At 32.5% G+C, this 24,127-nt stretch overlaps 2 protein-coding genes across 5 annotated transcripts in view; one reads left to right on the top strand and one right to left on the bottom strand.

Moving 5' to 3' along the window:
* Window positions 1-16,123, top strand: part of oys (lysophospholipid acyltransferase 6) — a 312,406-nt gene extending 296,283 nt beyond the window's left edge. For 3 of the 4 annotated variants that reach the window (XM_072532326.1, XM_072532323.1, XM_072532325.1), the window contains exon 2: window positions 14,651-16,123. In XM_072532326.1, the coding sequence (XP_072388427.1) occupies window positions 14,654-15,859 (1,206 nt within the window). In that variant the 5' untranslated portion in view covers window positions 14,651-14,653 and the 3' untranslated portion in view covers window positions 15,860-16,123. Of the gene's footprint in view, window positions 1-4,312; window positions 4,511-14,650 lie in introns of those variants that run through there. The other variant, XM_072532324.1, reaches the window with a different exon arrangement.
* Window positions 1-24,127, bottom strand: part of LOC140441541 (uncharacterized) — a 129,942-nt gene that overhangs the window by 82,494 nt on the left and 23,321 nt on the right. The gene's annotated exons all lie outside the window — the stretch shown is intronic.

The following is a 24,127-nucleotide window of genomic DNA, read 5'->3' as shown; positions in this document are numbered from 1 at the left end:
GTGATCTATTTATAAAACGAGTCACAATTCAAAAATTGTAAACAATTTCATGAACATTTCGATATTAAGAACAATATTACTGATAATTATATACATAAGTAAGATCTTTAAATAAAAAAAAAAAAATTTGGCGGTAAAGAGTTAATTAATACAGGGTTTTTCAAAAAAAGGTAACCCCGTCTCTAGGGTAGGTAAAAAACTGAAAAATAATTGGGGTTTGCTTAGTAAAACATTTTTGTAACGCCATCCGTTTTCAAGATACAGGGCGTTGAAGAAAAAAAAATTTTACGCATTTTTTACGATTTTGCCGAAACTACTGGTAACATTGTAATGAAATATTATACGAATATGTTTTGGAAGCTGATACATCCCATGAATTTGTTTTTATATCTGATTCTCATAGAGGGCGCTAGTTACACGGACCGTACTAAGTATTAGTCAATATAACTTTTTTAAGAGTATAATTCTTAATCAAAATTTTCTAGTAAACTTAAACATCATTCAATTTTACACGAAAAAGGTACTCTTGGTAAAACTCGATACTGTATACCGTTTACGGAATATTTTGATTTGGAAATTATGAAGTAATAATTGATGCTGGTATAAAATAGTTAGTAATTAAACAAAACTCACAAGAAGAAAATTAAATTAATGACTAAGAACATAAAATAAAATTCAATTACAGTAAGTGTTCTATTCTTTTTTCTAAAGATTCCATTAACCTTCTAAACGGTAGGGGATCAACTATGATGTCATTAAATTGACGTTGAATTATTTCTTCCAATTCTTCGCGTGAATTTACCTCTGTAGCATAGACTTTTTCCTTAATATACGACCAAACTGCGTAGTCCAAAGGGTTAAAATCGCATGACCGAGGAACCAATGAATCGGAGCTTCAGCACCTCTACCAATCCATCGATTCGGAAAATGATTACTCAACCAATTACGACACCTTCTATCAAAGTGTGGTGGAGCTCCATCGTGCATAAAAAATAAAGATCTTCGCTCGTTTAGCGTTAAATCTTCTAATATCTCGAATAAAGAATTGTTTAAAAAATCAAGATACATATCACCATTTAAATTTCCAGGTATAATATGATAACCTATTAATTTGTTACCTAAAGTTGCTGCCCAAACATTAACTTTAAATGAGTGTTGGTAATGTGATACTCTTTTGACTCGTGGATTCTCATCACACCAGTAGTGTGCATTATGGGAGTTAAACATACCTTGTCGCATAAAGGTGGCCTCGTCTGTAAAAAGAATGCATTTTAAAAAATTTGGATTGTGAGCTGTCCTATGTTGCAATGTTTCACAAAAATCCACTCTAACCGGTAGATCATCTGGCAAGAGCTCTTGGACTTGTCTGTAATGATAAGGATGTAATTGCTGTTCTTTCAGTATTCGTCAAGTACTTGAAGAAGAAGTATTTGTTTGTCTTGCTATATTCCTTACGCTAACTGTTGGATCTTGATCAAGTAAATTTAAAATATTATTTTCTTTATTAATTGTTCTCGTTATTCTTGGTCTACCAGAATTTATTTTATTTGGTCTCACATTCCCAGTTTCTCGACAACGTCGTTCAACGGCTCTAAATATTTTTTTACTTGGTAAGTTTCGTCTAGGAAACTTTTCTGCATAACGTGTCACAGCTGCACTAGAACATCCTAAACATTCGCCTAAGGTTAATAACATGTCAGTGTATTCAACATTTAAGTACATTTTAATTTGATTTTACAAATAACAAGGTTTCAAAACTCTAATTATTGTTGATTTATCGTCATAACAATCAATAAATGTCAGATTTCCATGGCATACTTGGAGAAAATAGAGGTATACCTATTAGAACTTTATCATTACTACCAGCATAAATTATTACTTCATAATTTTCAAATCAAAATATTCCGAAAACGGTACACAGTATCGAGTTTTACCAAGAGTACCTTTTTCGTGTAAAATTGAATGATGTTTAAGTTTACTTGAAATTTTGATTAATAATTTTATTATACTCTTAAAAAAGTTATATTGAGAACCCTCTATGAGAATCAGATATAAAAACAAATTCATGGGATGTATCAGCTTCCAAAACATATTCGTATAAAATTTCACTACAATGTTGCCAGTAGTTTCGGCAAAATCGTAAAAAATGCGTAATTTTTTTTTCTTCAACGCCCTGTATCTTGAAAACGGATGGCGTTACAAAAATTTTTTACTAAGCAAACCCCAATTATTTTTTAGTTTTTTACCTACCCTAGAGGGGTTACCTTTTTTTGAAACACCCTGTATATACTTAAGTAAAATTTTTGAATTAAAAAAAATTTTTCGGTAAGGAGTTAATTCATATATATATACATATTTTTTATAACCGCATGTTTCATAGGACATCTTTTAGTTTATTTTATATTGGGTGTGATTTGAGTATAGAAATTTTCAACATCGTCCTTGGCTATTAATTACCATGCGTGACTCACAGGTCTGACCTGACTAATGCATGTTATAAAAAAAGCTGTCATCTGATATCTTAAATAATAATTATATATAATATAAAAAATATTACACGGAATGATAAAGATAACGCGCGATTAGGTTATTTATATATTATGGTTCTTCTCAGACCCATCCTTCAATCGTGACGTATTATTGTTTTTAGGTATGTGAAGAATTATTTTAATAATTCGAGACCAATTTGATAGCTGCCAGGATTGTATTAGCGGATATGTGCACTTGTTATATAATAATTTAAGCGGTATTTTATTGCAATTTCCAATTTTAAGTACACAAATAGGTTCTACAACTGGTCCTACGTCACCTTATAATTTTTTAGTCCTAACCTTAGTCTCCATTGCTTCCTATCTTCCAAAAGGTGTTCTTCCAGATTCCACTCCTGCATCTTTGTCCATATTTTTCCGTCAACTTTGTCTAGATCCTCCATTATTCAGCCTTCCATGGAGTTTTCATTTTAGAATGCGGTTCAGAAGTCGCTCTTGAATTATTCTCTATACATCGCCAATCCAGATTTGTTTTAATATCGTCTGCAATATATGTTTTGTACTCATGATTTGTCTTATGCGGTCGTTTGTTACTATTTATTGCCTTGACTATTCAGCTGTGACAAGGCGAGAAATCAGCCAGACCAGCTAGCTCATCTAGCTGATTAGACTACCAGATATGTTGAAATTATAGTGAGATTATGACCCCTTTCTCGCTGTAATCAAAGTAAACTGGTGACAATTCAAAGTAACCATCTGTTAAACAAAATAGAGTATAACAAATTTTCTATCCACTTTCCTCGATTTTAAAATGCTTTATTTTGTATACCTAAAATGCAAATAAACAAGCTTTAAGGATTTACCAGAATTATACGCCTCAGTGATGGAGACCATGAATTTACTTTACCGTAGAGACAGTGTAACAATTTATAATTAGCTTATTGGGGATTGAAAGGGAGACTGAACAATTACTGTGCTTGAAGATAGGGTAAGCAAATAATATGAAACGTTTGCCAACGGCTACTCGCGTTTTGGTTAGAGAGCTAGGTCGTAGATAAGGATTCCTTTATTTACAGAGGACTGGGAGGACTAACTACGAAAAAGAAATAAAAAAAATACGTACAGAGATGTCCTGAGCAACACTACTCAAGAAGGTTCCTAAACTATTTTAAATAGGACACCGTTTAAAAGGATCCTCTTGGTACTTAAAAAGGTTTTTCTTTCCTAAACAATTTTAAGGGTGAATATCTTTCTAAAAGAAATAATTTTAGACTCCTGGTTTAAACAGAAACATTACAGATTGTAACGATAAGACTACCAAAGAGAATTGAAATACTATTATAAAACTAATATCTCAATCAACCATGGGAACTTATCGTCTACGCTTCGCCTAGCTCAGTCTTTCAAGTGTGAATTCGTCTTGTCTTAAACTATTAATTAAACCATGAACCATTAGCTGATAGCAAATAAAACAATGACTTAACTAATCATATTTATTAAAAATAAGAAATAAACCCTGCCAATCCTTTACAGTAAATAAATCTGGCGTATACTTATGGCATCGATGGGTGATCGTGAGGCCTCCCAATTAGGTGGTTAGGTCCTCCTGACAGCTGCAGTTATTCCATACAATATTCAGAAATATCCCATAAAGGAAATAAAATTTTCTATACAGCCAATAAACCCTAGACAATTCTGCAGACCATAAAATAAAGCTTATAATAATTCCTACCATCTTTTATAAATTTCAGAAACAGGCAAAAAATTATATTCCCACTACATTAGAAAAAGTGATTGATAGAAAGTAGAAAGGGACTGCAATGAAGTTAGCACAGATGACATAGGACGAATGCCTATGATGGAATTAGCTCTTGTCAACATAGAGCAGAATATTTAGTCTACTGGACAGAAAGAGAGAGGGCGAATATTTATTCTACTGGAGAGATAGAGAAAGAGAAGAAAGACAGAGGGCGCCAACTACTTTTTGAAAAAAAAAAATAGTAAAAAAAAAGAAACTGAAGGTAAAGGAGTTAATAAATTAACAAAGAAATTAAAATAAAATAATTATTTAAGTATAAATTACCGTGAAATGGGGTGAGATTGATCAATTTTAACTTTATTTGGTTTATTATTTTAAACGTTTTTGTGACTGTTCTATATTTAAACACTTCACGTGTTATATTAATACCTAGAGAGTAGTGATTTAACACTAGTTTTGTTTTAATTATTAAGAAAATCCACTTATCTCATAAAAAAAGGGTGATCAATCTTAGACCTGTACTGGGGTGAGATTGATCATGATATTATGCATAAAACAGTAGTGCTTTTAAATAGAATATGATGAATCTTAACCCGGACTAATTAGGTCAGACAGATTGATCATGCGGGGTGAGAATGATCACACTATTTTTATTGTACTATTCTTTATTTATACAAAAAAAAACATATTTTAACAACTAAAAATGTCATTCAAAAAAATTAAAAAAAAAAAATTTGATTTAACATTGTTTTATATTAATTTCTCCGCGAAAATGATATTTTTGTATCCTATCAGAAATCGTCTTAAGTTACGGATCTGGTAGTAAGGCTACTACTTCCTTGAAGGGAACAGTGGATATGTCATTTTCAATAAGGCCTTGAACTTCGATTTCTTCTCCTTCTAAAACTCCTTTTACCTGACAAACATAGCGAAATTCCGTCTTTTTGCGAGAACCAGACAAAAATCTCACTATCAGGAATTTTCTCTTCGTGATGTAATAATTAAGGACAGAAGTATTTAACCTTCTCTTCATCTTTGTTAATATCAACATCATTGTTGCTGTCATTTAATTCCAGGTTTTCATTTGAATCATCGTCACTGGACTCCTCTGATGGTTTAGGTGCTGTAACACTTTGACCAGGTTCAGCTGCTAACAGTTTTCTTTTACGTCTATTTTTTTCAAAGCCGGAATTGTACCTCAAGGCTTTCAAAAAGTTAGTAAGAGAGCATCTAAGCTCGGTCAATAGCGTCTTGTGGTAGCTTTTCCAAAACTAGATTGGGGTTGAATGGTGCATTGCCATATGCTTCAAAACCAGAAAGTAAATTTCTTTTTACAGCACTTTCTCTCCGTCTGGATTTTTAGGTGATACTTTATTCATGATTTCAAGCGTTTGATGATTTCATGATGTTAAAGTTTTCCTCCAGCTTTCTTTTAAAAACCTGAAGAATGCGACATCCAATGGCTGGCAAATATTAGTAGAGTTGGCTGGTAAGCATGCAAATATTATATTATTTTCTTCACATTGTCTCAGAACATCTGTATTAAAATGAGATACTAGGTTGTCCCCTATTAACACCTTTTTTCCATCGAGTCGCCTAGCATGTGGTAAGAAGCAAGTGACAAACCAATCATTGAATGTTGACATATCAATCCAACCATGGGAAGTTCGATTATATCGTGTCCCCAGTGAGAAACATGGCTGTTCGCAGCATGGGCTGCCTTTGGGACTATTTTCTGTCCAAGTCTCCCATACATATTCCGCCTTGTATATGACGTAAGGTGGCAGAAGTATACCTGAGGCGGATCCACAAATCATTATCGATGTAGCCGATTTTGGATGGTTGCATATTTTTTCGGGATATTTAGTACCTCTTCGGTAGATTTTTTCCGGGGTCATCTGAGACGTTGGACTCGTCGTAATTAAAAATATTTTCAACTGGAACATTTTCATTTGTTTATTGTAAATTGTCAAGTATTATTTTTTAATCAGGTCCGGAGATACTTCTGCTCAGCTTTTTTTAATATTAGTTGCTAATCTTTTACCAGCAATACCTCCGTGTCTCTTCAACAAACTATTTACCCAGTCAATTCCAGGAATATTCTCCTTAAATCTAGATACAATTCTACCAGTCTTGTCCAAAAACTTTTGACGAACATTCTCAAATCCATTGCACTTAGAGGATATCCCCAATCTGCACACGTTAAAATGCGATTTATAATGGCTACTTCATCTTCATATGTGAATACAGATTGTACACCTGTTTTCTTAATCTTCCTTCCACGCTAATTGTTATTTAAAGTTCCGTAGGACAATTTGAATTTTTTTCCGGCTTTTCTTAGTGATATTCCATTTTCCAATACATCGTGCAACGCCTGATTAACTTGTTATTCATTAAAATTGCCATGCGTTCTACTGTCTAATTGTCTTTTGTCTATTAATCTAGTACTCTTACAGAGTATATCGGAATAAAAGGAAAAAGACAGTTAAGATTTAATTTCACGTATAGCGCCTCTGTCTATCCGCTTATACGTATTTCGTCCTAAAAGGGCTCTTCAGACCGGCTATTCAAACCGGCTATTCGCTCTGAAGGTGAAAATAAATCTCTTTTGTCTTAGGAAGCAACTGTAACATGGCTTCGTATGGACGCAAATAGCGACATCTGATATTAAAATCCGTAAAATAATTTTCGAAACCAAATTCAGATTTTTGCTTTAATATGTGCCTTCTAAGAATTGCAAGACATAACAATTAGTTTACGGATTTCAGTAAAAACACTTCGTTAATCTATGTTAAAACTTTAACGATTGCTATTAAATGAATGTTTACAAAAAGCTATTACCGTAATTGTTGAGAATTACAAACTACACGTGAATTAATATCTATGTCACAAATCCCTAATTAGATTCGCAACATTCAGTTTGAATTGAAGAGCATCACGGTTAATTGTTTTTATTCGTAATCTCATTATTTTCGGATTGAGCCTAGCTAATTTATTATTTTTCTTTTTTTATTGTTTTTTGAGCGTATGACATTACATCACAGTATATAAATATAATTATATACACAATAAAACCGCAACATAAGGTTATTACTTACACATGTTTACTTATTTATATATTCAATTGACTCATCTATGGCAGTCAGGAAGTTACTTGCTTGGCTTGACTCCATAATGTGGATATTTTGATAGTACTATAGAAAAAGTGAAACAATAAATGTTGTATATGCCTTGTTGTCATATTTAAAATTTGAAAAAATATATAGGGAATATACAGATTTTCTTGACATGCTATTCCTATTTCAGAGAGTATTTCATTGGCTAGAACTAGTAACGAGTTTATATGACATCATTATTATATTTGGTGAGATCGGAAATTGTAACTGACGTCTGTCATAGTATTAGCATAAATTTCTAGGTTAAACATGATACACTAATATTTCCATTTTCATAATACAAATAGACTGACTGTTGCAAAACAGGCCCATTTCCCCAATGCGACAGAGAAAACTGACGCAAAGCAGTCCCTGCATCTCTTTCTAATGGACCGGGTTTATGGACCACGTGACCTAAATGATCAAAATGGGAAGGTCAGTTTTCTCTGTCGCACTGGAGGAACGGGCCTGTGTTGCAACCGTCAGTCAAAATTTGCAAATTGTCTGCCAGTATGATTTCAGTAGTCTGAAACATTATTTTATTTCATTTCATTAGAATTATCATTTAAACGACTAAGACACCGACGTTGCCGAACCTGTCCGGTCTCGAGAGTTCCACACTGTTGGATGTAACGACACTTGACTTTCAAGGGGATTTCAGATAACTGTAGTACTGCACCTTTAAGATCTAACGTTTCTTCGTTAATCTTTTTACATCTTTTACGTACTCTTCCGTACGAAATTGGGGAAGTAATTTAACACTAGAAAGTCGGAGGGGCCAATTTGGCCCCTGTTGCGATTTGAAGTTATTGTAGTTCTTTTATTTGACACAATAATAATTTCATATTATATGACTTTTAATATTTTGATACAAAGTCTTATTTAACGCAAAAAAATATTGTTTACTAAATTTATTAAATGGATTTTCTCACAAACCTACCATAGAAGTCTGAAGGGGCCAAACTGGCCCTGTATTAATTATTATCGTTTTCTCGGAAATTTGACGATTTCTTTTAACTTTCTGTCGTATAGATAAAATTATGTTTATGTACGTTTATTCCTAGAAGGTATTTTGTTACATACTGTTTGTTCCTTGAAAGTATTTTTTTTATTGAGCGATTTATTAGGTTCTGCTGACTCTCGTTTCTAGAATATTGAAACATTCGTTCAATTGTGAAAATTCAAGACGACTGTAAAGATGTCTCGTCGTGGACTATCAGAGCTTGAACTTCTTGAAGAAATACGAAAAATACAAGAAGATGTTTCGGGAGGTGAATCTGAATTTGCAGAAAATAATGAGTCAGACGATGAACGATACGTACCACCACAAAATAATGATTCAAGTGACTCTGATGCTTCAGAGCAGTTAGAAAGTTTTATTGTACAAGACTCACCAATTTATGTAAACACTGCTTCTACAACTCAACAGCACGAGTCAGCTAATTTTATCGTGAATCCAAGTGCATCTAAGCCAAGTCACAAGAGAAAAAGAGGTCAACAAGGAACAACTATTTTAATCGGAGACACCGAACAATCGAAAGACGGAACAACGTGGAAAGTTATTGATTCTGGATCAGTACCTGGTAAGATTATGATTTTTAGTATCTTCATATTCATTGAATGTTTGCTCATTACACGACGCCGCGCTCAGCACAACATTTATCGAGAGGAATCAGGTCCTACGTCGTATGCAAAAAGGAACGTGAGGAACAATTGTGTGGTAAGTACTTGGCATCTAATAATCAACGACAGCATGTTACGTCATATAAAAGAATGCACTATTGCAGAAGCACATCGATGTTTGAAAAATGACACATGGACTATAACTTTGGAAGAACTGGAGGCTGCCCTTGCTATTATGTACGCAAGTGGAGTCTACGGCGCCAAAATTTTCCCAACCAACAGCTTGTAGTCAACAATATGGGGTTCTCAGTCTTTTAGGCAAACTATGCCACGAGACAGATTCAAGGATATTATAAAATATCTCAGATTTGACATAAAGCAAACGAGATCTGAACGATTGAAAACCGACAAATTTGCTCTAGCCTCTGCGGTTTGGAATGGATTTATAGAAAATAGTGGTGCATGTTACAAACCGAGAATAAACCTTACTGTGGACGAACAACTACTGCCTTCTAAAGCCAGGTGCCCGTTCACACAGTACATATCAAATAAGCCGGATAAGTTTGGCATACAATTTTGGCTTTTGACATGCGTGGAATCAAAATATATTGTAAATGGTTACCCTTATACTGGCACTAATCATCTACGCAAGAAAGATACAAGTGTTGGTGAACATGTTGTTTTGCGGTTAATGGAAAATCAACTGGAAAAGGGCAAAAATGTTACAACAGATAACTACTTTACATCGTTAAAATTGGCCAAGGCATTGCAAAAAAAATTAACAAGTCTTGTGGGTACTTTGAATCGCAACAGAAAGGAAGTTCCTCTAAGCGTAAAGAGTAAAAATGGAGAATTATATGTTACCCATATATTCCAGAGCAACGAAAAGATAACACTTACTGCATACCAAGGAAAGAGTCACAAAAATGTGCTTTTGTTGAGCTCATTACATCAATCAGTGGATGTTGCTGTCGATGGAAAAAAACTTACTCAAACAGTAAGTTTTTATAATAAAACAAAATACGGGGTTGATATAGTGGACCAAATGGCGCGTCTTTATACTACAAAAGTTGCTTCAAGACGATGGCCAATGCACGTGTTTTATAACATTCTTGACTTAGGAGCAATAAATGCATGGATTATTTATAAAGAAGTTACTGGAAGTAAAATCAGTCGTCGTAAGTTTATTCTTCAGCTGTGTGAAGAATTACGGGCTCCATACCTTGCCTCCAGAAATCTGGTACTATACCCAGCACCACCGGATTTACCAACCACCAGCACTGTTACTAGCCAAAAAAGAAAAAAATGTCAGTTAAAAATGTTTTGTAAAGGAAATCATACTTCCAATGAGTGCCACGGCTGTAACAAGGCAATGTGTGGCAAATGCCAAAAACTGCAAACTGTATGGTGTTCCAAATGTTTAAAATGAAACTAAAAAATTAAATCAAATTCTATCGTCAAGAGTTTATATAATTTCTTAAAACTGTTTATTTTTATTTTTTGTTTATTCCCAAATAAATAGTTAATTCTAAACTTGGTTTTTATTGATTTAGGAACTTGGGGCCAAAATGATCCCTTCGGGCTTTCTAGGTAGGTATGCTAAGCCCGACTTTCTAGTGTTAAAGGATGTAGTTCAGGATGGAACAACTTTTGTTGAACCTACTATTGTACACATTTGTCTTATTACTACAGACAAACAGATATCTCGTGAAATTTAAAAGTCACCGCGCAGAAACAAATTTGAAAGTGGGGGTCTAGTAAAGCCATTCGTGCAGTAAACGTTATGCAGTGAGTAGCTGGATATTTTTACACTGTTGCATTGTTTCTTTGACTCGCGGTATTTAAATTTAATTTTGTTGTGATTTTACGTTTGGTATTTGTGTATTTTGTTTTACCCATTTTTATAGTAGTTTATTAAAGATAATTTAGTAGATTTTTTTAGTAGTTTACTAGTTTGTACTAAAATCAATGGATGTTACAATCTGTCAAACTTGCATACTTTAAAAAACAATCAGAGCATTCTTAAATTTTTAAAGGTAAACTAATATAAACAATTTAAAATGAAATCAAATCCAGAATTATTACAAAAATATAAAAAGTTAAAATAATTTTTGATCATCTCTAGGATCAACATCTTCTATGTCTGATTCCGGTAAAGCATCTTTTATGTTTTCGGAATAAGGTAGATCAGTGAATTCGTTTTGAAAATATCCAGGAATCACTTTTTGTTTACAAAGTTTGATGAGATCGTTATATTTGGTGTTTGCTATCGGTAGCAGGGGCAGATGGTCCAGCGAATAGCTCATCCATCAAAAAATTATTAGATATTGGACGAATGATATTGATTTTATCGTCATCTGTAGGAGTCCCAGTTGATGTCATTGACAGATTATCATCAGACACGGTCTCGCCCTGAAAATAAAAGAGTAATTAGTTATGTATAGTTAATAACATCAGACACTAATATAGTATTAGAAACACTAAAAATATTAGACATATAGGTACTTACCAAAAATAAATCTTTGGTAGATGCCCCTGCACTTTCCAAAGCTAGGTTTAGGATGTTATGTATTCATTTTCTACTATTAATTATAATAACAAAACAATACAATTACGTTAACCCAAAAATGGGTTAAAAATAAAGTAATACACAATAGTACAAAATATAGATTTGAACTATTCCACAATTTGGAGTACATTGACCGATATTCTGTTACTATCTATAAACCAAACTATGATTTGGAGCTCTTCTAAACGGCTTCAGGTTACGTGCAATAATGATAATCTTTCTTTTAGCATTTCTATTTTAAAGAAATAATATATTCTATCTAAGCAACAAAAACATTAAAAAAAAACGGCAGGTAAATTATTATCAAACGACAAATTCCACCTGTTTTAGGTAGCAAGATACTACTATTTATCTTGTTTAAGAGAGTTACATCTAGATATAATTAACTAACAAAAAATGGTATTTAATTAATGTGTAAACATTTAAAATACAATCTAAAAAACTTACTAACTTTAAAGGATTAAAATGGAATAGGTATCAAATGAAAGTTGTTCTTAAATTTTCAAAATTCTAGTCGCTTGGTCGCCAAAAACTGTTTAACATTATTTTAAATTACCGCCTGACAAAAAAGTCATCGTAGCCACATGAGAATACAACCAATAATAAATTCAATATCGCCCAAATTTGCGCTTGGTAATTTTTGCCTTTCACCCTGCGATATATTACTAAACTAAATAATTACTAAGTATATTTAAAATGTCATTATTAAAATAAATAAATAAATGTTATTTAAAATATGATATAATAAAAACTAATAAGAAAGTTATAATAAAAACATGTCATAATTATCTCTTATTTTGTAAATATTATAATTTAATCAAATCATTATTTTTGTTTTTCTTCTAAGCTGATCTTTTTATCAAGAATAGTTTTTTTTGTAAAATGTAAGATAGACTTTTCTTCATTTGTATACAATTTTTTGGGACACACTGTGTATCACATCTCACCAAAAATCATTCCCTTATCTTTTAGTCATTAAATTGTTGTGTAAATTATTAGAAACTCATTTTTTCAGATATCAAACTAAAAATACCCAATATTTCTGTGATCATCCACATATTGACAACATTGTAAAATTTTTAATATCTACGGAGTGATTATCAATTTAGTTATTAATGAACGTATAGCGGGATACGAGATATCATATGATACTGTTCATGGTAATAGACACACTATAAGGTAATTTGCTTTATTAGCCAAAAGAAGGCCTTTAACTGAGTACAAAATAAACAATTAGCCGAATCCTAGCTTATGATAGATCAAATCAAACGACGTGAGACTTATAATATATATATATATATATATATATATATATATATATATATACATATATATATATATATATATATATATATATATATATATATATATATACATATATATATATATATGCATATGTATATATATATATATATATATATATATATATATATATATATATACTCGTATATAAATATGATATTGTAATTCTGAAATATGATAAAACAATAATTAAATTAATTATGTTCCAATTAGCTAATTAAAACAAAAAAAAATTCATTGAATGAATTTGATTACGAATACGTGAATAAATGTTATTAACGACGCCAATTTCCTAATTCATATGTTTTCTTATCTCAGGGTTCCTATTTGAGTTAAAAAAATACCTTTTTCTTCAATAGTGTTCAATAAGAAGAGTAGTAAAAGGAACAAAATAAAAAAAAAACTTAAATTTGTGCAATACAATTAAAATATAATGGTAAAATAAACCTTTTAAAACTGTTTATACAACTAATGAAATAAATGTTCCCAAAACATATAGCTTTCACATATAAAATTACAATAGGAAAATTAGTCCAATCTATTGTCTCGTTTCAATAAATTTTTCTCTGCACTTTATGAAAATGATTCAATTTAATTAACTCTCTATCGGAAAACTCCTTTGGTTCTGCTTATAAAAACAGTCCTGTCGATCAAAAGAACGTCCTGACTCACGTTTATATCTCCTTTTGGGATTGTCCATATCTGCTTAACCACGAATCTCTCCGGGAATAATAATTTGTTTCTACCTACAAATTCTGCACCCTTTTCATCCCGCAAATCAGATTTCAAAACTTACTGACACTACTATTTTCACAAAATCTATACTTTTCTTTCAACTTTTAAAACAAAACACATACTTGATCTTTCTTCACTTCCCGTCCAACAGCAGAGATTCCTTTTCTGCTTCAAAAATCATTCTCGTCTCGCGATCCACTCCATAATATTTTGTTGACCAATCAACATCCTCGACTCCATTCTCCAAACGCCAACTCTTTCCAATTCCCATACTTGTGTACAAAAATATCAGACAAATACTTTCTACTTTCTAGTAATACCCTTAATGACTTGTTTTGTGGTAACCGAAATTAATCCTTGAAAAAATGCTGGTAGATTTGATATTTTAATATAACATTTTGTTTACTTAAACTAATCTTAAATACCTATCCTAATTTGAAAAGTCCGAAATTTACAGTAAATCTAAAATTGAAAAATTCTCTTTTCTTCACCAAACAATAAAATTAATTCGTATATCTAAATATGCTATAACTATAACGTGATTTTACAAATTTTTGTGTCTTCTTTTTTAATTTTTCTTTACATACATTTTCGGATCATATCAATATATATATATATATATATATATATATATATATATATATATATATATATATATATATATATATATATATACAGGGTCTAGTAAAAAACATGATGTCAGGTCAGAAGTGCACCTAAGATCGTATTACCAATAGTTATCTTTAAATACGAAATCTATGACACATCATTTCTGCTCTCTTTACAGGGTCGCGCAAGTTGATTGTCGACTGTTAACTCACGTTTTGTTTATTTGACAGTGAATTTAATAACGCAATGTTTTAGGTTATTACGATGTTATTCCCAAACTTATATTTTAATTATTAAATGTAACCTAAATAGTAAAACACGTGTGGGATATTCCTCACTATGCCAAGATATTTTTAATTGATACTAATAAATTTCTATCTCTTCTAACATTTTGTTTCTTTTGTTTCAGATAATGATTACTCAAAATCCACACATAATGCATGGATTGGTGCTAACAGTGGCCTTAATCTACCTATCCTGCGTCCACCTGCATCGTCAAATTTACGATTACGGTTCATACGGCTTAGACATTAGTGGTCCGTTGATGGTTATTACCCAGAAAGTAATATCCTTAGCCTTTAGTCTTCACGACGGTCTTACCAAAAAACAAGACGAAATGACGCACAACCAGAAATACCACGCCGTTTACAAAACTCCCAACGTCTTAGAATATTTTAGTTACTCTTTGTTGTTTCCCTCCTTAATGGCAGGACCTATCATTTTTTACAACGACTATATAGATTTTATAGAGGGTAACAATTACGTCAAGATCAAGAACAGCGTAGAAAACTCGAAAGTTATACGAGAACCTAGTCCAGTGAAAGCTATAATCAAAAAAGTTGTGATCGCCCTATTTTGCGCGTACATCTTCCTGAAGTTCCTACCGAGATTCCCGATTTCGCGGGTGAAAGATCAAAATTTTGTCGAAAGTACAAGCATAAGTTATATATTTTGGTACTTGACAGTAAGTACAACTTTAGTTAGGTTTAAGTATTATTTCGCGTGGACTGTAGCCGATGCTATCTGCAACAATTGTGGTATAGGCTTCTCGGGTTATGCAGAAGATGGTACAGTTATGTGGGATAAGATTTCTAATGTAGATATATTTCAGTTTGAATTCGCTACTAGTCTTAAGCAGGGCATTGAGGCTTGGAATAAAGGTACAAATATTTGGTTAAGAATGATAGTTTATGAGAGGACGAAAAAGTTTTCTACTGTTTTAACATATATATTATCGGCTGTGTGGCATGGGTTCTACCCTGGATACTACTTGACATTCCTTAGTGGCGCTGTGTTTACTTTTGCTGCCAGGACTGTAAGACGCCATGTCAGAAATTACTTTATGACTACTAAAGAGGCCAAATTATTGTATGACCTTATAACTTTTGCTGTGACTCATTTTGTATTCGCTTATCTTACGTTCCCTTTTGTTTCTTTAGAATTCTGGTCTTCCATAGTATTATATAATAGAATGTATTGGTGTCTTCATTTAGGAGCTATAGCTGCGATGATATTTCTACCACAATGTGTGCCTAAATCTCAAGCAAGAGAACTATCTTCTAAGAGCGGTATCGCTTTAGCTCTACGACAAGCGGGACCATATTCCAGTAACGAATGACTGAATAATCAGAGAATTTGACAAAAATCATTTATATTTTATACGCACATACGCACAAATTTCTCTAACAATATGCGACTGATTTTTTTACAATGTTGCAGACTCTCAAAGAACTGACAATTTTTTATAAGTTTTTCAAATACTGTTTCAAATTATTTACATATAACCAGCTAAGTTAATACCAAAAATACTCGAAACGAAACCTTGAAAGTTTTAAATATTTATGTTAAACGTTTAATCAAAATATAATATTGAATGTTTGTACTTTGTGTGTTTTATTTCTTTTTCAAACCCCCCTTATTCTAAAATGGCAAAATTTGTATTAATATGGTAATAAGCTGGTAGTAACATAAAGACGATACCAAGGACTCGTTGCTCATTATCGGTAGCGTGAAAAGTGGGTGTTCGGATTTGATCCAAACTGGCAACAGCGCTCCCGCGTCCTACCCCAAACCACCCTTTGGTACAGACCAAAATTTGACGATACGAAAGATTGCACAGAATTCTCTCTCTTTTACGTTTAACTGTCCGAGAAGACACATCGCTCTTAAGTTCAACTGCCGCATGGTGAACCATCCGATCACGTCTTAACAATAATAACTGTAAGTGTTAATATTTATTATACAAGCAACGGGCAAATAAATAGTAATTATTATATTGTTTATCAACCAATTATGGGTATACTATTTATAATTGAAATACATTTCTACTGAACAAGAGTAGTTTAATTAAATCCACGTAACAAAAAGAACCACCGCTTAATGGAAATATACCAAGTCGAAGGATAATCCGAAGTAATTATACCTTATAATTACTTGTACCTAGCCGAAGTATTTATTCGGCCCACTTGGACGGTGCAGAGGAACCCAGCCCGTTCCAGTGGGTATGAATATGAATAATAAAAAACATATCCACAGAAATAAAAGGAATGAGGAATGCTCCAAAACTGTAAAGCTAAATGGGTGCCAATAAATCTTAACCAGAGAAATATAAAGGACTCAAACTACGTTCTAGTCCATGTTGTGAGACCGCTCCCTTAGGAAAAAGTTATCTGATTGTGTTTCTTTGCTTTTTCTTGGTAAAAAAATGTCACCTTTGAGCAAATCTAAAGGGTGGCGGCCGAAATTTTTGGAAAGAAATTATTTAAGAACAGTGGCGGCCGGTCAGGGTCAGTTGATATCTTTTGTTTCTGTGAAATAAAAAAAATATCTGTGAGATAATAAAGACTAAATTTTATTCATGGTTTTTTAAAGAATTTGTCCAATCTGAGTGTTAAGTGATCCCTGTGCAAGCCACTTTTCAAATTAATGTTCCGAATTCGGAGACATGTGAATTTCTTAAAAAGACACGTTTCGGGGTTTCAGCATGCCGATCCCACGCTTGACGATTTTCATGTAAAAATCAACAGTATATTAGTTAATGAGCAACAAAACATACATTTCTTTCCATATGAATTTAATTGCTAAGTACGGCAAGTTTAAATTTGCCGATGCTTCATTTGGATTGGTGATTGGTCGCGAATTGTACCTTGCGAGCACAGAATGAAAAAATGTTATTTCGGGATGGATAAGTCATAAATAGTTAAGAACTTAAGTAGTGAAGTGATATTGAGATCACGAACTAGCTTTTCTTTCTGGGATTTATTTTTATTTTCTAACGTAATACTGTGATACGTTACGTCTGCAGTAAATAGTTAAAGTTTAAAGGGCTTTTTGATGTATTAGAAGTTTTTTTTAAATTAAAGTGTAAACAAATTCAGGTAAATTAACCTAAAAAATGCAAGCTATGGGAGAAACTGTAAGTATTTTTTTTTATTTATTTATGCCTCAACCTCATAGGGTCATTGGCGTTGTACAATTTAGAGTTTTACAGTTTATTTAGTACATTTATGGAATGTAAGTATGATGTCAAATTTTTCGTATCAGTTCCGTCACTTAATATTGCCTGTAAGGTATCTTGTAATTTATAGTAGTCTCTCCATGCGATATAAAGGACACTCCAGTAAAATATGGCGAACACTGAGCACAATATCACATACGTTGCACTTTGGTTTTAATTCACTCTCTAGCAGATGTTTATGGGTGATGGCGGTGTGGCCTATTCTCAGACGAGATAGGATGGTTTGATGTTTACGCTTATTTGGGGTTGATTTCCAAGGTAATATGGAATGTTTTACTTCTCGTAGTTTGGATGTTGATTTATTCCACTTGGTCTGCCAATCATTGATTATTAAGTTCTTGATTACAGGTTTTATATCTAGATGTGGAATGCTTCTGATTTCTACAGCTTTCGGACTCGAGATTGCTAGTTTTGTCAAGGAATCAACTTCTTCGTTACCAGCATTTCCAATATGGGAAGGAATCCATACAAAGTTGACATTTATGTTCATAGTTTGCAGTTGGCATAATGCTGATTTAATAAGTAGTAGACTTGGATGACTAGGATATAAGTTATTTAGGCAATTACAGAACTTAGGGAATCCGTAATAATGACAGGGTTTTTGATACTATTTTCTACCACAAAATTTATTGCATTGAGAATAGCGGTTAATTCGGCTGTGTAAATGGATGTTGATTTAGGGAGTTTCATTAATATTTTTGTTGTATTAGACATAAATGCTGCTCCCACTCCATCTATAGTTTTAGAGGCATCGGTATATATAAGAGTATGGTTACTGTATGTCTTGAATTCTTGAAGGACATATTGATATAATGCTTTGGGATGATTATCTGCTTTTTTATATATGGAGAGATTGGTATTGCTAGATGGGATGGGAACAGTCCAAGGGGGAACAGTGTTAATATCGGGTATACAATAGGTATCTTGAAATAAACTGTAAGTATTGATAAATCTGATATTGTAAATTATATTTTGTAAAATGTTTGGTTTATAAATATTAGTGCGGGGGGTAAGGGAAGTAATAGATCATTTTCAAAAAATTGGTACAGCAAGTACTGATGGCTTACGGGGGGTGAAATAAAAAAAAACAAACTTTTCTGTTGGTCTTGCATTTTATTTTCGACAAATAGGGGCAAACATCAAAATCCGTGGTATTAATCTGGTTACGATAATTTAAAGGAATTATTTAGGGCTTTACATAAACATGATATTTCGAAAGATCATACATACAGCCAGATTAAATTGGATTTATTTGGAAAACAAAATATCTATGTTTCATTAGATAATGCCCAAATGGGAAAATGCTATTAAACAACGAAATTGTAAAAAATAATCACGCAGTTTTATGTCGTTTAATTGATGTTGTTTTTTTTTTAGTTGTCAGGAATTATCATTTAGGTGACACGATGAATCGGAGCATTCGTTAAATCAAGGTAATTATAGAGAACTAATAAAAATGTTTAAGAAATACGATTTGGAATTTTCTAATTTACTTTCTGATTCAAAGACATTTAGCGGTGTATCTAAAACAATCCAGAATGAAACATTAGAATCAATTAGTTACATTTTGAGTAACGTTATTGAATCTGAGATTCAGGAAACCATTTGCTTTTCACTAGAAGTAGATGAAACTACCGACATAATGATGTCATTCACAATTATCAATTGTTCGACACGCTTTACGTGGTAATATTTATGAGAAGTTTTTAGTTTTACAGACGTGAGTAAAAGCCATAAGGCAGAATATATTTTTGGTGTTTTAAAGAAGGACAGATTAATTTTTTTTTATATCAAAAATAAATTGGTAGGGCAAACTTATGACGGCGCTGCCATGATGTCTGGTGAATTGAATGGTCTTCAGGCAAAAGTAAAAACTATTGCACCGCAAGCTTTATTTATTCACTGTCGTGCGCATAGAATGAATTTAGTTTTGCAGGATACATGTAAAAAAATTAAAGAATGTCGTTTTTTGCCAGTTTCGGCGGATTTGCTTCATTTTCTCAAGCTCGCCTAAACGGATTAATGTTTTAGAACGGTTTGTTTCGAAAAAAAAAAAAAAAATGCCAACAGTGTGTCAGACGCGATGGAATTTTAAATCTCGGTTAATTCTGACTGTGGCAGATTTTCGTGAACAGCTTTTGTTTTTTTTTTGGAACAAGTTTTTGATTTTATTATTGAATGCGACGATTTTGAAAGTGATGATATCTCGATCCGTGAAGCAATCGGTTTGAAAACTTTATTAAATGTTGAAAATTAACATACTTTTAAATATTTTTAAGAAAGTGTTTACCCAAACCGACTTGATATTTAATGCTGTTCAAAATCAGTTAACTGACATTCATTCCAAAAATAGAATAACAAAACTGGTGCAAAATCTCAGAGATGATAGTAATTTTCAGTATATACGCAGTGACGTTTTGGACTCGCTTGATATTTCCGAACCCTCCAGACAGAAAAAGACAAAGGCATGACACAGAAACAGATCTCGAGAAACGAGTATATTTTGAAATTTTGGAAACTATTATTATGCAAATAGATTTCGAATTTTGAAGATTTGCAAATTTTTGACCTCTTTGACGATTCAAAATTTAAAAGTTACGCCAAAGAATTTCCAAGATATTTATTAGACAGGATAGATAAAAATTATCCATCATTCTTTAATAAAATAAAATTAGAAAATGAATTAAGTTTTATTTTATGCTGATCCAAATATTTTAGGCAGGTGGGATAAGTTACAAGATATGTATAATTTTATATACTGCAATTCATTACAACAAACTGTTACCGAAATTAATAAATTACTGTCACTAATTCTCTCATTACCACCAACGTCTACCTCAAATGAACGAGATTTCTCTTGTCTCAAAAAATCAAAACGTATTGTCGAAACACCATGAAACAAGAGAGAATGTCAAGCTTGTCTCAAATGTCAATATAAAAAATAACTTTTAAAATCTCTCCAAATCTCTAATAAATTTTACGATGGCGTTATAACCCATTTTGCTACTTCAAAACAACGTAGACTAGAGTTAATTTATAAACATGTTTAGATTCTAAATTTATAGGAAAAAACAAAAAATTTCCTATGATGATTGAAGTCTTTTTATCAGACGGTATACCTATCTGAGGAGACAAAAAAACCTTGCCGACCTTGTTTCTAAAACCACGTGCCGCCACTGTTTAAGAAGTTTTTTAAACAAACTCCAAAAGAAATAGAGGAACTAATTAACAGTAACATAACTAAAGCATTAAATAGCAATAAAAGTCACTTCAAGTATTTAATTGGTGACTTTCATGCTAAAGTGGGAAAGAGAAACGGCAAGGAACAAGTCGTGGGAAAGTATGGAGTCGGTGAGAGAAATGAAGGGGGAAAGACTGGTTCAATTTGCACACTACCAAAACATGTCTATTGCAGATACATTCTTTAAGAAAAAATCTAAGAGAAAATGGACGTAAGTAGCACCAAAAAAACCATTAAGAATGAAAGTGACTTTATTCTAACCAACAAGATTGCTACAATAATAAACTGTCAGTGTAATAACTAAATTTTAAACTGGCAGCGACCATAGACTAATAAGAGTAAAAATTGTTTTAAATCTGAAACTAGCAAGAATAAAATTAATCACAAATCAACAGTAGCCGGTATAAATAATAACAGTCCAAAAGAAAACTCAGAACCCCTACCAAAGGACAATTTATAACAGATTAAATGACCAAATCGACAGCACTCAATTAATGGAAATCATCCTAGATATTACCAAAGAAATCGGAGACACGCAACAACAAAATAAACATATTAAACTGTCTGATAAAACCAAAACAATGCTAAAACAAAGAAGGGAAATGAAAGTAACTAGCAACGTACAGAGACTACAATACAAGGAACTTTGTAAGACAATAAAAAACAGCATTAAGGGAGACATAAGAAAATACAATAAAAGATTGATGGAAAATGCAATCGAAAACAGAAAAAAAATATAAGAAAACAAGAAAAGCATTAATCATTGGAAAGAAGCAAATCGTGGCTCTAACAAATGAAAACACTAGAATTACAGACACTAATGAAGTAATACAACTAGTGACTACAGTTTACAGCGAACTATACAAAGTTCCTGAAACACTTAAAGAAGCAATCAGTAACCAAGACGATGTACCAGAAATCCTTCTGGAAGAAATAGAATCGATAATTACAAAAATAAAAAGCGGTAAAGCAGATGGAATAGATGGCATAACCGTGGAACTGCTTTAATACGCTGGCAAAAACATGGAAAATCTTAGCAGGCATATTTTCGAGCACAGCCTAAGATCAAGATGCATACCAGACCTCTGGAATACAGCAAACATAATTCTCATTTATAAGAAAGGTAGCAAAGAGGATATTAAAAACTACAGACTTATAATTCTACTACGAATACTAACTACAAGATATTTACAAAGATTATCGACAACCTCAGAGTAGAGAATTTTACTCCTCAATATTTCGCTACTCTAAGTCAACAACCGATTAACCCGGCGTCAACCAGGTGAAATGTGTGTATAATAACCCAAGTGGGGTATTATTGACCCCATTTAAAATTGATTGGAACAACTCAACAAACATTTCGAACACGAATTTATTTTTTTAAATATTTTATTTGACTATCTAAGTTTTCATAAGTAACAGCAGTTTTTACCACTGGATTAAATTTGACCGGCTGCGCCTATTAGGTAAAATACTAGATACATAAAAAATTCACAAAAAAAGATAATGATTCAAAATAAGAGATTTTCCTAAAAAGTTTTTTCAAAAGGTTCAAATAAAAATATAAAAAGCAGGACATTGGATATCCAAGCTTGAAAAAAGTTAGGAATCCCGGAACTGGATACATTCGTCGCAAATGCGATGAAGGTGATCTAAACAATAAAAATTTTGGCATTGATCGAACGTTTGTTTAGTTTTCCGGTCAGATTTTCTGGAACACTTTTGACACCGTCCACGTCCCGTACGTTGCTTTTTCGGTGGAGCTTGATCACTTTCTCCCAAAACGTGAACTATTTTGGATCGTAAATGTTTTGTAACTCGCGGATTACTTTTTCGTTCTTCCATAATTGACGTAACTAATGCTAATCCCAGATCTTCCAGGAATATACGACGTTTCTTTGAATAGTCACTAGTGTTTGTTCTGTAAATTACCTGGCTGTTGATTCCAGCTGTGTCCATTCGTGAAAAAAATATTCTTAGTGGCCACCTTCTACAATTACGAGCTACACTGTAACTTCCTGTCAACTCATCCACCGTATCAACCCCTCCTTTTGTAAAGTTATTGAAACTTATTATTTTTGGTAAAAGTTTCTCGCCGGTAGATTTATCTATTTCGTCATCGTTATGAAGTGATAATAATAAAATCACGTTTTTCCCATTTTTTTGATACAAAGAACACCATAGTTATTATGTTCCTAAAATCCAAATACGGAGGATTGTGGTTGTCTGTTCTTAATCTGTATAAATTTTGGGGGAATCTTTCGCTTGTTTTTCCTCAGAGTTCCTACTGAAGTTAAACTATGTCGTTCATACAAAATTTTCACAAGTTCGTAAGAGGTATACCAATTATCGAAAGTGATATTTCGATTTTTACCAGAAATTGGCGCTATCAGTCTTTGGACGATATCAATAAGTTTATTGTTTATTTGGTATGGCCCATCTGGCTGGGTCCCTGCATAAATTTTTATATTAAAAACATTAAAAGTACGGGAGTCTACTAGGGCCTGAATTTTTATTCCGTATTTCGCAGGCTTGTTCGGAATATACTGCCGAAATGAGCAACGTCCACGAAAAGAATCTAACTTCTCTAACAATCTAACAAATTTTTCAAAAACTGCCCTAATAGAAGTCAACTTATCAGACTGTTGCCTTTCTTGTCGATTGTCTAAATTATCGAAATGTAAGCACTGCAATAAAAATGTAAATTTATTGAGTGCCATCACTGAACGAAATATATCGATTCCTGTACCTTTGTTCGCCAAAGGTCTTTTAGATTACGATGACCATTTCTATATACACCCGCTAGGTAGAGGAGGCCAAATAATGCCTTTATTTCAACAATATTGGTCCTGCTACAATATGCTTTTATCTTTGTAGGCTAACTCTTTTTATCTATCAATACATTGGTGCAGACCGTGATACCTTCAAGCATTTCTTCATAAAAAAAAAAAAAGAAGCCAGCAATCTAAAAGAGTCTTTGTGTTTTTAGCATATGGTTTGGATATTTGGTAAGTTCGAAATGATGTTCTCTGCCCTTGTTCTAACTGCTTTATTCCTATGGTGTTTGTCCATTTTGTTTTGGAATCCCTACCTAAATAATAAGGATATTTTTTATCTTTTTGCTAATT

This window comes from Diabrotica undecimpunctata, chromosome 5 (assembly GCF_040954645.1).
Source record: "Diabrotica undecimpunctata isolate CICGRU chromosome 5, icDiaUnde3, whole genome shotgun sequence".
Taxonomy (NCBI): domain Eukaryota; kingdom Metazoa; phylum Arthropoda; class Insecta; order Coleoptera; family Chrysomelidae; genus Diabrotica; species Diabrotica undecimpunctata.
The sequence above is the reverse complement of the archived record's forward strand: the minus strand, read 5'-3'. Positions and strand labels throughout refer to the sequence as shown.